At 30.9% G+C, this 13,854-nt stretch overlaps 5 protein-coding genes across 5 annotated transcripts, besides 2 other annotated features; 3 read left to right on the forward strand and 2 right to left on the reverse strand.

Annotated features, from left to right (window-relative positions):
- Positions 1 to 48: 48 nt before the first annotated feature.
- CMU_018600 (uncharacterized protein) lies at positions 49 to 8,073 on the reverse strand (the record flags this gene model as incomplete). Its single annotated transcript, XM_002140416.1, has 1 exon — positions 49 to 8,073. One exon carries the CDS (start codon positions 8,071 to 8,073, stop codon positions 49 to 51), a length of 8,025 nt encoding a protein of 2,674 aa, XP_002140452.1.
- Positions 4,471 to 4,499: a sequence feature (AT_rich).
- A 630-nt stretch (positions 8,074 to 8,703) lies between the features above and the next one.
- Positions 8,704 to 10,332, forward strand: CMU_018610 (uncharacterized protein; the record flags this gene model as incomplete). The annotated part of the gene is made up of 1 exon (XM_002140417.1): positions 8,704 to 10,332. One exon carries the CDS (start codon positions 8,704 to 8,706, stop codon positions 10,330 to 10,332), a length of 1,629 nt encoding a protein of 542 aa, XP_002140453.1.
- A 178-nt stretch (positions 10,333 to 10,510) lies between these two features.
- Positions 10,511 to 10,613: a sequence feature (AT_rich).
- Positions 10,614 to 10,727: 114 nt separating this feature from the next.
- Positions 10,728 to 11,543, forward strand: CMU_018620 (uncharacterized protein; the record flags this gene model as incomplete). Its single annotated transcript, XM_002140418.1, has 1 exon — positions 10,728 to 11,543. One exon carries the CDS (start codon positions 10,728 to 10,730, stop codon positions 11,541 to 11,543), a length of 816 nt encoding a protein of 271 aa, XP_002140454.1.
- A 266-nt stretch (positions 11,544 to 11,809) lies between these two features.
- Positions 11,810 to 12,838, forward strand: CMU_018630 (uncharacterized protein; the record flags this gene model as incomplete). Its single annotated transcript, XM_002140419.1, has 1 exon — positions 11,810 to 12,838. The coding sequence occupies one exon, from the start codon at positions 11,810 to 11,812 to the stop codon at positions 12,836 to 12,838; it is 1,029 nt and encodes a 342-aa protein (XP_002140455.1).
- Positions 12,839 to 12,878: 40 nt separating this feature from the next.
- Positions 12,879 to 13,583, reverse strand: CMU_018640 (uncharacterized protein; the record flags this gene model as incomplete). Its single annotated transcript, XM_002140420.1, has 1 exon — positions 12,879 to 13,583. One exon carries the CDS (start codon positions 13,581 to 13,583, stop codon positions 12,879 to 12,881), a length of 705 nt encoding a protein of 234 aa, XP_002140456.1.
- Between the last annotated feature and the right edge of the window lie 271 nt (positions 13,584 to 13,854).

The raw sequence follows: 13,854 nt of genomic DNA on the forward strand, positions 1-13,854 counted from the left end.
AAATAATAATGAATAGCTCCGAATTCTCTCCATCTTATAAGATCTAGTTCAATTTGTGTTAAAAACTTCGACCACTTTTTTTTTATGCTTCTTAAGAATTTTCCCCTCTTTCTTGCTAGCATCAACGTAAATAGGTACAATTACTAGGGGAGTAGTTGCAGGTTGACGGGCACCTCTAGCCATTGCATCAAGCAAGTATTTTCTAATTTCAAGACTGTTTACACCACGAATTTCTAAAACGGGACCTTCATGTTTTGGGGCATCATAATTTTTGAAACTGTAAGGATTTGCGAAGAATTGTTGAATTTTGATGAGCTGTTTATTTAAATAAGATGATTGAGATTCTTCTAACTTGAAGAAAGGATCATTTACTAAGAGTATAAACCCAGGACGTAACTTTTTTCTATAGCTTCTACTTCCTCTTATAGGCCTGTATTTGTTTTGTATATTATTGACTAATTTTCTTGCATTTTTGTAACCTTTTATGTATAATTGAGGGAAAGCCATAGGCACAACAATTGATTTGGGGCCATTAGCTCTTAGAGAACGAGTTTCCAAATCCTGTGAATGGATGATATAAAGTTTTATTAAATCTTCACTTAGTTTTGTTAGTTCAGCCGAATATTTATTTTTGACTTCTTGTGTACTTTCACGAACCATATCTAGTTGTAATATACTGAAGTCTATATCTGATATAATTGGAGAAATTGCATCTTCAGAGACTTCAAATTTGAGGTTCTTAGTAGTTAGTTGTTCACCAGATAATATTTGCTTGTTCAAATCTTCATTACCCACACGAATAGGTATTATAAGGAATTTAGCCATTGAAAGATCAGTATTTGAATGCAAAAACTTTAGCACTATATCGTATACCTTCTGGGCACTTGAATGGGACTGAATTCCTCCAATGTAGCAACTTCCCAAGTTTGATTTAGAGGATTTATTAAGTTTTTTTATATCTCTTGTTGGTATCTGAAGTGCTCCTTTAATACAGAGAGCTAATTGAGCTAAAGGAACAATCATAAGATTCTCTGGAGTCACTTCAACATTCATTTTTAGATATACTGGTGTTTTATAATTTGCAAAATGTTCAATTCCAACTGTACTTTCAGGTATATTGGTTTTTATTACTGGATTCTTTGATAAGACAATTAGAAGGACGCGTCTAGGAGATAGCCGAGAAGATTTATGAAGAGTTTGATGCCATAACATTTTTTGCAGAAGATTAAGGCCTCCTATATTTGGAATGTAGGATTGAGGAGAAACTAGAGGTAGTGCTACCCATCTATGGTGTTCTATAGCTTTGTTCCAACCCTTAACAACTGGAAATCGATCAAAATATAGTGAAGCTACACTATAGACGAAAGTTATTTGTTTCATAAAGGATTTAGCTAGACCTCGATTCATTTTAGATACAGCTTTAATTAAACTCTTTGGATCTATTGCTTTCCTCTTTTTTTCATTATTTCCAGGATCTTTGCAGTATAGATCCTTAAATTTAAGTTTCTTTTCAATCTCTAAACAGTCTTTTTCCATAGCCTGATTATAGTCTACAGGAGTTAAGTCTGAATTGAGTTTCAAATAGTCAATATAATCTTGGGAATATAAACTATTTTCGTAGTCACTTAAATTATTATTAATATAACCATAAAATGTTCTTTGAGGATTGTCTAATGGAAGTGTAACAAGATTACTGATTTTCTTGGAAGGCTCAGGGACTTTGGAGATATCTAAAATTGGGGAAGTTTGCGAAATCCGGTAAAATTTTTGTAGGGGATCTTCATCAGATATGAAAGTATATTCCTCTCTATAAACTGGTTTTTCCATATTTGGAGGTACAGGATTTGGGATGAATTTTTGTTCTGAGGGTAATGATAAGGTTGATAGCTCTGCAATTTGATATAGCTCGTCATCTTGATATTCTGGGGTTTGGAAGAGTAAAATTTCTTCTTTATCAATTGGCAGTTCGTCATCTACATAGGATTTCAGCATAATAGTCTTTTTTACTGCTTGATTTCCATTTGGATGAATTGAAACTGGGACCATATGCTCTTTATTTAAGTGATTTTGCAGACGCTTCTTTTGATTCATCAAAGCTTTCTTTCTCTTTTGAGATGGAGTGCTGATTTCCAGATAAGAGGCTCTCCCTTCTAAATTGGGGTTATAGCTCCAGTAGTGATATCCAGGAATTGTAGGAAGCCCTAGCTTATGTCGCCTGTTATTGATATAATTCCTTACTTGCTCTTCATATGGAGAAAGCAAGGGTTTATCAGTGTATCTTGGAGGTGGATAGGATCTATTTTTGAGAATGGACTTTGGTGGAGTTACTCGCTTTAGAATTTCTGCTTTATTTTCTGGAATTACTACTCCATACTTAAGTCGATCTGTAAATTCTTCTGGAATAATAGATGAAAACTCATCAAATTCTATTCTCTTTATCTTACCTTTTCTTTCTTTTGGTAGTAAGATTTTCTTTCTTTTTTGAGTTCTTAGGTTAACGTTTTTTTCTGTAGGAGAAGAGTCTTCTAATACACTCTCTTCAAAAGATAAATCTAAATCTGAGGCTAATGGAATCCCCAAAATTTTTAGTAAATTTGAAACTGCTTGGTTATAACCTTCAGGCCCTTGCTTGGTAAGTTCTTTTACCATTGCTAGATCTTCAACTGAAATATCAGACAAAAATTTAGACCTTTTCGGATATTCATCATTCAATTTCTTGGAAGCTATATCTCTATTATAATTTTGAAGTTTTGGGTCCAGACCCAAAGCAGTTAGCAATGCATCTAAAGCTTGCTTCGGTTTTCCATTTTTCCGAAGCCTTTCAACAGCTAGGATATCCTCTTCATCTAGCTCACCAAGAAGTCTTTTCTTCTTTACTTCTTCTGGAACTCTTAGTGCTTCGAACATTTTTTTCAAAATTTTTCTATCATTCTTTTTTCCTTCTTTTTTAAGCTTCTTAAGTTTCGCTAATACCTGAGGTGTTACAAAGTGTGTAATAGACTTCGGAATAGGTGTATCATTTTCCAAATCTAGATCTAAGCGACTTAACAACTCATCAAGAGCTTCATGGGGACCTATTAAATCATTTATACGCTTAACATACCTAGCCAGAGAGGGACTAATCGACTCCAGATCATAGGATCTATTATGGTTGTGTTTGCGATTACGTTTTTTTGGGTTACGCTCACTTTTGGAATTACTTTCATCTTTCGTTTTTATCCCTGCTTCCAAAGAATCTAGAATATAATCTAAAGCTTTCTGAATTCCTTCAGGACCCTCTTTAACATAATCATTGACTTTTTTGATTATATTTGGGCTCAGGCCCAGATCTCCCAGGGTACTGACTTCTTCTGGACTAAGATATTTATACGAATATTCTCCACCTCTTGCTTGATTATTTGACTTTTTCTCAGATTTCTTATTCTTGTTTATACTCTTCTGCTTACAAGACTTCTTATTAAATGTCTTTTTACCAGCAAATGGTATATTTTTAATTTCTTCAATCACAGCATCCCAGTCACTTATATCATTACTTAATTTCTCAGAATCATTTGTTCTATTATTCTCTTCAGTAAAATCAGAAACTAAAACAGAAGACTCTGAAGGTTCAAATTCAGATGTACACTCGCTTTCTATATCGGATAATGATCCTGTCTCAAAAGTTTCATCTTTGCCAATACTGTCGAAGTTTATTACTTTATCTAAATGTAACTTGTCTAACAGAGCTTTTAAAGCTTGAACATCTGCATTTGCGGAAGAATTATCAAAAAGGTCTCTTCTAAGCCTTCTGACTTCAGAAAGATCATGATTATCTAATGTAATGAGTCTATCCAAGTTCCTCATATCCTCCAAAGTTAAAGCTCTTTTGGGAGGCTTCAATCTTGGATCATTTGAAGCCTTTATGAAGGGCTTTTTTCTCCTCCTAGACCTTTCTCGTCCAACTTTCTGATCTATATCTAGAATAATCGAAGGATCAAGATCATCCTCAAAGAACCCATAATTGCGTAATCTTGGGTTACTTTGACTCATTTCTTCACTAGAAGCTAGTTCAAATTCAGTTTCGGTATCTTGGCTTTGTTTACCACTATCTATAAATTCTGAAAGTTGCTGCTCTTCTATAGATGATTCGGAGATCTCTGGTCTCAGTTTTTTTTTCCCCTTGTAGATTTTAATTGGAGTATTTCTATATTCTTCTGATAGTTCATCAGCCTCATCCTGAAACCCAATTACTTCTAGAAGTTTTATATTATCTGCATTATCTATAACATCATTATTTTGGCTCAATTGATCATCCCAAAAATCACCAATTGATTCATCATAATACCAAAGAGGACTACTAGGTTTTTTCTTCAATTTATATTTATTAGTAGATTTTTTTCTTGGTTTCTCCAAATTCCGAATTTGTTTGTTGTAATTCCAATCTCTGTCATCTTGTCCATTTATAAACTTCACAGAATCAAAGTTATCACCATTTTTTTTTTTTATTTTATTCTTATATTGTTCTACTCCATCTAATAACTCCAAGATTGTACTTTGGTCATTTTCGTGATACTCTTTAATTGTATCTAAAATATCTTCACCCTCACCTTCTAACACTTTAATTACTTTAGGACTTTGCTTAGATCTTAGCTTACCAAAGGGAGTCCAATTTTTAATTGGATTAAACCCAGAATAGACAGGGGTTTTATCGATTTGAGAGATGCTAAGGGCCGACTCAGAAACATCATCATAGTCATCAAATATAACTCGCCTTTTAGGTCCATCTAAAAAAGAATCTAAAGCTTTCTTTTTAAAGTTCAAGCTTTTATTTTTATTGTCTCGTAAATAAAAATTATTGTCACCATATTCAATAAGTTTTATGGGTTCTTCATACTCCTCAGAGTAAACTTCAGAATTTTCTTCATCGATTTCACTTGATTGCTCTTTAATTAAATCTAGAATAAAAGGCTGCAAGATATTCCCACTAGAGTCCATATATACCTTATCTAACTCACTACGTTCCATCAACCCAACTATTCCAGCTCCAACTTCAGGGTTAAATTCTAAAGCCTTTTCACGATGTCTTTCCTCAGGAGTACCATAATACCAAATTGGAAAGTTCCTATTTTTTCTATGTAATCTTTTCTTCTTTGGTTCTAATTTTGATATCTCATCACTGTCTTCATATAAATCTTCAAATAAACTTCTTAGATACTTCATAGTCTCCAGATCCCAATCCGAAACTATGTCTCGATTATCCTGAAGTAATTCAGTAATATCTAAGCTATTTGACTTAATCTTCAAAGGTTTGTTATGTCTAGATTTTTTTTTGGGTTTAGTAGAAATTCCCCCAAGTTGTTCTATGATTTCTACCAAGGCATTGTTTAGCTTTTTATCATCTGGAATTTCAGAATAATACCAATAATTTTCAGGATTCAATGCAAAATCATTACCTTTGGGTTTATTATTAGTAGGTATAAAGTCATCCAATATCTGAATGGGAAGAATAACCTCTGAGTCTTTTAAATCTTTGAGCCACGGATATTTGCGTCTTAATTTTGGTAAAACTCCAAGATCTTCTTCTGCAATATTACTAGTTAATAGCTGCAAAGCTTCTTCACGGTTCAAAGGCTCCATCCAGTTATAGTTCTTAATAGGCCTTAATTTATTTGAGAAATTCTGAAGTTCCCAAGGTGAACTTATTGGTTCATCTAGTCCAAACTTTCCCTTTAACTCAAGGGATATATCTGGTTCAGGGTCAAGCCAAGAATTAAAATTCAAATGTTGTCTAGCAGAAAGTCTAGGTATATTATCAGGAGCTGTCGATGATATTATATCACCTAAAAGCATAATATTCTCTAATTCTGTGGGGATTTCAGGTCCGAATATTCCACGAATTATGGGTTTTGTGATATCCGATGTATGTTCATTACCCCAAATCCCTTGAAGTCTTTTTTCAAGTCCCCATATTGCCTTAAAGTTTTCCTCATCCCAGAAAGTACCTCGCTTGAGTTCCTCCTTCCACTCTTTTTTTAAGTTAAGACGCTCCTCAGGACTAAGTTCCTCCCATCTTACAGCAACTCGTGGTAGCTTACTACGATATAATACTGGAATCTCACCTTCTTCTAATATCTCTAGTAAAGGTTTTCTTGTTCGTTTAATTTCTTCAAAAACTATCTCGGGGCCAAATTTACTTACTAGAGGAATTATTTCTAAAGGATTATCTTTAGAAATTTTCACTCTTCGTATACCTTTCTTTAGTTCTCTAAGTGCTTCTTTATCTAAATCTTCAAATTTGGTTCTTATATAAGGTTTTCTTCTATTTAGTTGTATATGGTCATCCATTTGGCTCATATCAAAACTATATTCGGGTTCATCTGTAACATCTTCAACTTGATGGGGTCTCTTTTTTATTAGTAATACTGAATCCGGAGTATCATACATTTGAGAAGCCTTGTAACGATTTCTCTTATCTTTATTTTGCATATTATAGTCATTTATCTCCTCAGACCCCTCTAAAATTTCATTAGGGTATCTCTTCCTTCTTTTTTGCCTCTTTAGCCTTGGATATTCTTCTGTAAACTCTATATCTGTTTTAGGTTGCTCACGTCGCTTTCCTTTACCAAATTGAGGATCTTCATAATCTACACTCTCTCCTATTACAATTGGATGCTTTGGGGATCTCTTCTTTAAATTTAATTTTTCAGAAACACCAAATTCAGGCTCAAGATTTTCGAGTCTTCTCTGTCTATCAAAATAGGGAAGGATTTCTTCTTTATCCACAATATCTAAATCTTTCAAATTCCCACGATGTCTTTTTATCCAATTTCTCTTTTCTTCAGGGGAGTATTTATCCCAATTTTCAGGAACGCGTATTCGTCTTGGCCTTTCTACTAATCTACCATCTTTTTCCAGAATCTCAATATCAGGTTGTAATGATTTCAAATTATTACGGTCATTAGAATTAGGTTCAGAGATATCTCCTTCAAAGTTCTGTTCTTGAGAACTTTCATCAACAAAATTATATTTAGTACTTTCAGAATCATCTGATCCTTCTACAAATAATACCTTCTCTTTACTGTTTTTCCCAGATTTATACTTCTTTTCTTTTCCTTTGTATTCCTCTTCTGTATATCTATAATCTTTATCACTTTCTTCATCACTTTCTAATGCAAACCTTACCTTTCTATCTTTTTTTCCCTTATCATTGTATATTCCTTTAGGGTTATCCTCCTCAACAAATCTATAAGTTAAATCACTTCCAATATCATCCTTTTCGTTTGCTAAAATTATTTCAGAAGACTGTTCATTTTCTATTCCACTACTCATATTTTCTAACTCCTCATACATATTATAATCGGGTGCACTTTCTTTTTCACCATGCAAAATATAACTTTTATCTTCATTGTTTTCAGAGGATTCTATAAACTTATATTCCTGTTCATTTCCACTTGCTTCATCAGCTACTTCATAACTCTTAGAGAATTCTCCTTGATTTTCAGATGGCTCTGATTCATCTGCAACTAAATATTCAGTACTTGGCTCACTATCAACTTCTGCAGATAATATTTCTGTAGATTCATTTACCCCACTTATATCAGATGCTTCACCTTCACTTTCATCTACTCCTTCTTGATTATTTTCTTTAATAGAATCCTCTTCTATATTACTAGAAGGTTTGTTCATTATACTTTTTGATAAAGCTACTGGCAGAACAGCATCTGGTATTTTATATTCTGGAGGAGTTTGAGCTATTGCCAAATCTCTATCTGAAAATTTGGCATCCTCAGCTTTCTGTATCTGTTCTTGTTGATTATTCATATTTTTCAGGTCATTTTTACTATTCTCTTTATTTTTTATATCACTAGGTACAGTTTGAAAGTGTCTCCACTTTGTTGTATCATCATAAAATCGTTCAAGCATTTCAGTTGTATCTTCAACTCCTTTATCAAAAGTTCTTCCTATACCTATTGAAGATATCCTAGTAGTAATTCCTGGTCTACTTATTATATTTTTGGATCCCTTTTCTTTTGAGCTAGCATTTTCAAGATATAATAAAAGTAGGGATAAAACTAGCCATAATACTTTATTCATTTTGCTCCTTGCCTTACCTTCAGGAGTCAAACAAGTGCAATAGGGTTTAGTTATACCTTTTTGTTGCTTATAGTCCTATTTTTCAATCCCAAAGCTTATTTTCTTAATTTATTTTTAGACTTTAAGCAAAAATTCTGTAAATATAGACCAAATGTGTGCACACTATTCACACACAATGCACATGTGTATAAAATGATATTTAATCTCTTTGAAATTTTTAAAAGGAGTAATTGCACTATAAATTAAACAATCTAGTATGAAATAAGCTAAAATTTCTGTGGTATAAATGAGGTATATTCTACAAGTTCTTAAATTGTGAAGATATATAATGTTACTTGTGATTTATCTCAATACACAAGCTAATGGGAGCTTTAGATCTTGTAGCTAAATTCCCATTTTTAGAAGAAATAAAAAAGCTTGAAAAATAAAATTTAATGCATTACTAATATATTAAATTTGTCTACAATATTCTAACAATTGGGGGCGAAAAAAGAAATTCCAAGAACTTTTTATTAATGGGACTAGAATATAATAAAAGATTTAGAATTAGCGCCAAGTACATACGATATTTTAAAGATTACTATGTTAGTCAATAGTAAAAGTATTAAACTAAGAATATGTAACTAAAAAATGTTATCTTGGATAGTTCTAATATTATTTTACTTAAATTATTCTAATAGGAATAGTTATGCTCAAACATTAAGTAGAAGTAGTAGTGGGTGGGATTTACAGAATATTATTTGTCAATCAAATTCTAAAAGCAAAATATATAAGCCATGTTTTGGAGATATAGACCTTAACAGTAAAGTATTAAATGAAATGAATAGAAGAAAAATCTTTTTTGATAGATCTGTAAAAAAAACTGATATCAAATATGGTGAAGAGAATCCTAAAATAAAAATAAATGAAGTTGATATTAGTAATGATTCAAGGTTAGATTTACTCAATACTAGTTCAATTGATTCAGAAAAAGATACCAATGGACAAGTAACTTATACATCTGAAAAGTTAGATGTCTCAAGAGATGGTAACATGGATAATCATTATTTGGTAGATACTGAACAAGAGGGTATATTGCGTGGAACACCTAGTAGAAGATATCAACTTCCAGATTTACCAACTTTTTCAATAGAAGAAAAAGTTAATATGCTCTTTGGACTTAATAAACCTGATTATAGTACCGCAGTACAATCTTCTTTAAAATATACAGGTCCAAAAGTGTCCAGTGCTTCTTCACTAAATAGAAGAGAACCAAAAATTGATGATAATAGAACTAATAAATATGAAGATAAAAATACTCAATATAATTACTCTAATAAAGGTAGCACTGAATCTATAGACTTTTACACTCTACCTGTTGATAACAGCAAAATTGATCAATTAGTATATATAATGAATCGGAAAGCCAAATCAGATACTATAGAGGCTAGTCGAGAGAAAATTTTGAGAAATAGGGAATTAGACAAAATTGACAAATTTGTCCGTGATAAGGCATTATCATATTTAGAAGCTGAGCAGAAACAATATAATGAAATTTCTCCTACAGATGTAAATTCAATGCAAGAAATTATTGGATCACTTCCTCCAAAAGTTGTTAGTGAAATACCTTTAAGTTTATCACAAGAAAAATTTATTGATAAAGTTCAAAAAGAAATAAAGGGAGCGAATAATAAATACAATAATAGTGAAGATGTCCGAAATATTCGACAACTTGAAATGCTAGAAGCAAGAAAGAAATACATAACTTCACATTTTCCTAGTAGTATTAAATCAAAAGAATTAGTGGATGAAATTATGAATATGGAAAAACAACGTGCACCAAAAATACCCAATAATAAAGAGAAAAAAAAAGATGATTTAGATGAAACAAACAAAATAAAAGAGCTTAAACATAAAGATAAAATTTTACAAATGAGAGAGCTCGATACTATAAATGAGTCGAAATCTAAAGTTAAATTTTCTACACCTTCAAAGACTTCCGTAACTGTAGCTAGACTGAAATATACACAACCTAACATATTACAAAAGGGCAAAGTAACAGTAGATCGTTACAATGGAAAAAATAATAATATAAATACTAGTAAAAAAATTCCAAATAAAAGTATTTCTCTTGTATCAGTTGGAAGGCTACGGACGCCTACTCCAAGTGTTTCTGCTGAATCTCTGACTCAGAAATTCCGATCCAATATAGAATTTGATAATAACCAAAAAAATAAAATTATAGAGTTACTAAAATCACAAAATTCAAATTTGCAATAAATCCTAAATGAGTACAAATATAGTCTAGTTCAAAGTACTCCAGCAGTGGCTCCAGTAGCTATTAAACAGTCATATGATAACTTAAGAAGTGATATATTCAGGCGTATACCTGCTTTGTAGCCAATACACCCAAGTATTCGAAGAAAATCGAACTAAAATTCAATAGAAAAAGATGAACATATATTTATTAAAATATTTAATAAATTCAAGTATTTTTTTCTAGTATTACTTTGTCTAACTTTTATATTAGTTTACATATAAATATTTTATTATTTAAATAACAGGTTTTCTGGTTATTATGACTATATGCACACAAAAAAAAAGTTCACACGACTGTTTTGTTAATTCTAAAGTTTAAAATAATATAAAGATTAGTTCAGAACAATTACACATAAATGAATAACAAATACTTTATAGTTTTCGGTATATTGCTAATAGTTAAAGAAGCTTACTGTTACAAAACTAATTTAGATGCTAAAGATAAATTAGTCCCAGATAAACATGGAAAGAATATAGATTATAATGAAATTGACTTAGTAGAATTTATTTCAAGTGCACAAGTTATATATCCTGTTGAAAACAAGATCATTGGCCCCCCTAGTAGTGAAACAGAGTTTACTATTTCTCTTCTAAAAGCTAATAAATCAGATGAAGAAAAGGCTAAAATGATAATCCTAGATTTTAATGTAATTAATGACTTAAATATAGCGTCAATAACAGATATAAAACTCATGATAACCAGATTTTCTGGATTTAATCCACATGACATTAAAATTACTCTTCTTGACCCTATTCAATCTCTTACTAAAGGAGATACAAGACTATCGGAGGTAAATTCCTATAACTACAAAATAGCTCATCTTAAACAAAAGGAATCAGGATGCGCAGATATCATAGAACTCAAGAATCTTATATCAGATATTTTAATCGTATATAAACAGTTCAATAGTACAAATTTAAGAATAATGATTGAATCTATAGGTCCTAATGAATCTTTTGGGATACTTTCAAATATGAAAGATGTAGGACCTGATATTGTGATTCAAACTAAACTTCCACCTCAGCCTAGATCTAAATGGATCTATACAGTTATCTTTCTTGCTGTTCTTTTTGTTGTTGTAGGAGTTATTGTTGCTATCTATATACAAAATAGAAAAAAGAAACAAGCTGATCTAAGTAATCAGCCATTACTCTCAAATAATAACGTATAAAACAACTTCAATATGTTTTAGTGAAAAATTTTACTGAAGAGTCAAATCCTATTGCATGTATCAAATATTGCACAACTCCATTAATAAATTGCTGTATCTACAGACCACCAATTATAGGCGGGTAGTTACCTTTCGAGGATTATTTAAGTTTACTTGCAAAGTCTTAGGAAATCCAATATTAGATTTTTTTTCTTTATAATATAATATTGAAGAAATTCTAAAGTCAGAAATCTTTATTTAAGAGTACACTTTTAATAGGTTAGCAGATGAAGCTCCTAAAGGGAGATGCCTTTGTTTTCCTTAACGTACACTTCTATCTTTTTGGATATTTCAACGTATTTACTTATTTCCTACATTCATCTGCACTAAGAAGTGATAATAATAAAGTTTATTACGAGAGACACTATTACAATATTTCTGACTCATCTATATCAGCTTCAGACCGTTCAGAACACTTAAGAGAAGCTATTTATGAACCATCAAATGTTGGATTACTTATTAATGATAAATTAAAATTAATAGATATGAGGAAGTTTGATAACATCTCAATCATTGGTACTCAACACTTAAAAGTTGATAACTCTATAGATTATAAACAAAGTATATTATTTTATGAGGAAGATTTTCCAATATACCTACCCTATGAGGGTATGTACATAAGCTATAACCTGAGTGATTTTTCTAAGTTTATAAAGAGGATTGTTGTAATGAACTTGGAGATGCATTTTTTACTAGACAATGGAAATATGACCAAAGTTAATATGAGGAAAAAGGGAAATATACAACTACAGAAACTAAGGAAAATAAATCCAAACGTAAATATTTTGCTTATTGCAGGATATTTTGTAAATGTTAATAAATTGGAAAATTTTGTTCCTATATTTAAAGATAATATGATTTTTTCATATGGAAATGCACATAACTATTATGCAAAGTATGGAATAACAGCACTTAGACATTACCTCACAAATTCATTTAATGACTGGAACTCAACTCTGGAAGTGATAAATGTGGATAAACAATTATTAACTCTTTTACTTCTACCTTCTAATGAAACTAAAGTATTATTCGGCAACAATGGTACAAATTTAATTTTACCAAAGTTACTATTGGAAGCTATTCAAACACATGAGGAAGCTAAGGAGATTGGAGGAGATACAAAAAGTAAAAAATCAGAATCGGATTCTCTAAAAAAAGCTACTCTTATAAATTTAATATTTCTAATAGTAATAACATGCCCAATAATTATATATATTGCAGGAGGATATTGTGAAATCGGAAATAAGACTTCATAAACTACACAACACTAATTTGAATAGAACCCATTATTTATATTTATAATACCAACATATTATTAACAAAGATAAAACGCAGAGTACAATAACAAAGTATATAATGTGCTTTATAATGAGGATCTTGATTATTCACAAATTCATTATGGTAAATATTAAAGTTAGACATCTCTATATTATTATCTACTTTATAATTTTCTATTTGGCAACTATGATTAACAGAAGCTATTAATTCAATAGTAGGGGTAATATCAGTCACTATTGAAACCATAGTATTTAATTCTTTTGGAGAAAGGGGTAATGTAATAGAATATGGCATAATTTTTTCGGTATAATTGATTAATCTTGGCCAGAACTGATCACTACAATGTGTCAAATGAGTTAAATCAATCTTTATCATTTTTTCAGCAACCCCAGATAATTTAACAGGAGAGTGATATGTAGTTTTAGTCAAGTTAATTATTTCATTTGGGAATTGAAATTGATTTTTAGTTGAAACTATTGATGCTTGTATATAACTTTGGTTATTTAAACTTTCTTTTGGAGATTCTGATTTTCCACTATATATAGAATAGGGATTAAAATCCAGGACTCTAATATCACAAGAACAGTCATTTACTTTTATTTCTTGATTATTTGCATTTAATGAAATTCCACTATAGTGCTTTTTTCTAGTTAGAAATCTTTGATTCAATACTCTGATTTCTGGATTATCTATTATTATTACATCACTAAGCTTAAAATTCATTAATATAGATATCTCGCCACTATGACTAGATTCAGAGCGTAATGAGACTGCAGGAAATATATTACTACTTAATTTCCCCTCCATAAACTGACAGAGATATTAGAGAATACAGAAATTTCAAAGTCCTAACCATTTAGATAGAGTGCACTTTATATCTCAGAAATAATAAGGTATATAGAATGACAACTTAAAGATAGTATTATGTAGAATCTTCGAATGTTATATTTGAATTTATAACTTTTAAGAGACTATGTGGGATATAAGGTCATGA

This window comes from Cryptosporidium muris, genomic scaffold, assembly GCF_000006515.1.
Source record: "Cryptosporidium muris RN66 scf_1106632373407 genomic scaffold, whole genome shotgun sequence".
NCBI classification, from domain to species: Eukaryota; Apicomplexa; class Conoidasida; order Eucoccidiorida; family Cryptosporidiidae; genus Cryptosporidium; species Cryptosporidium muris.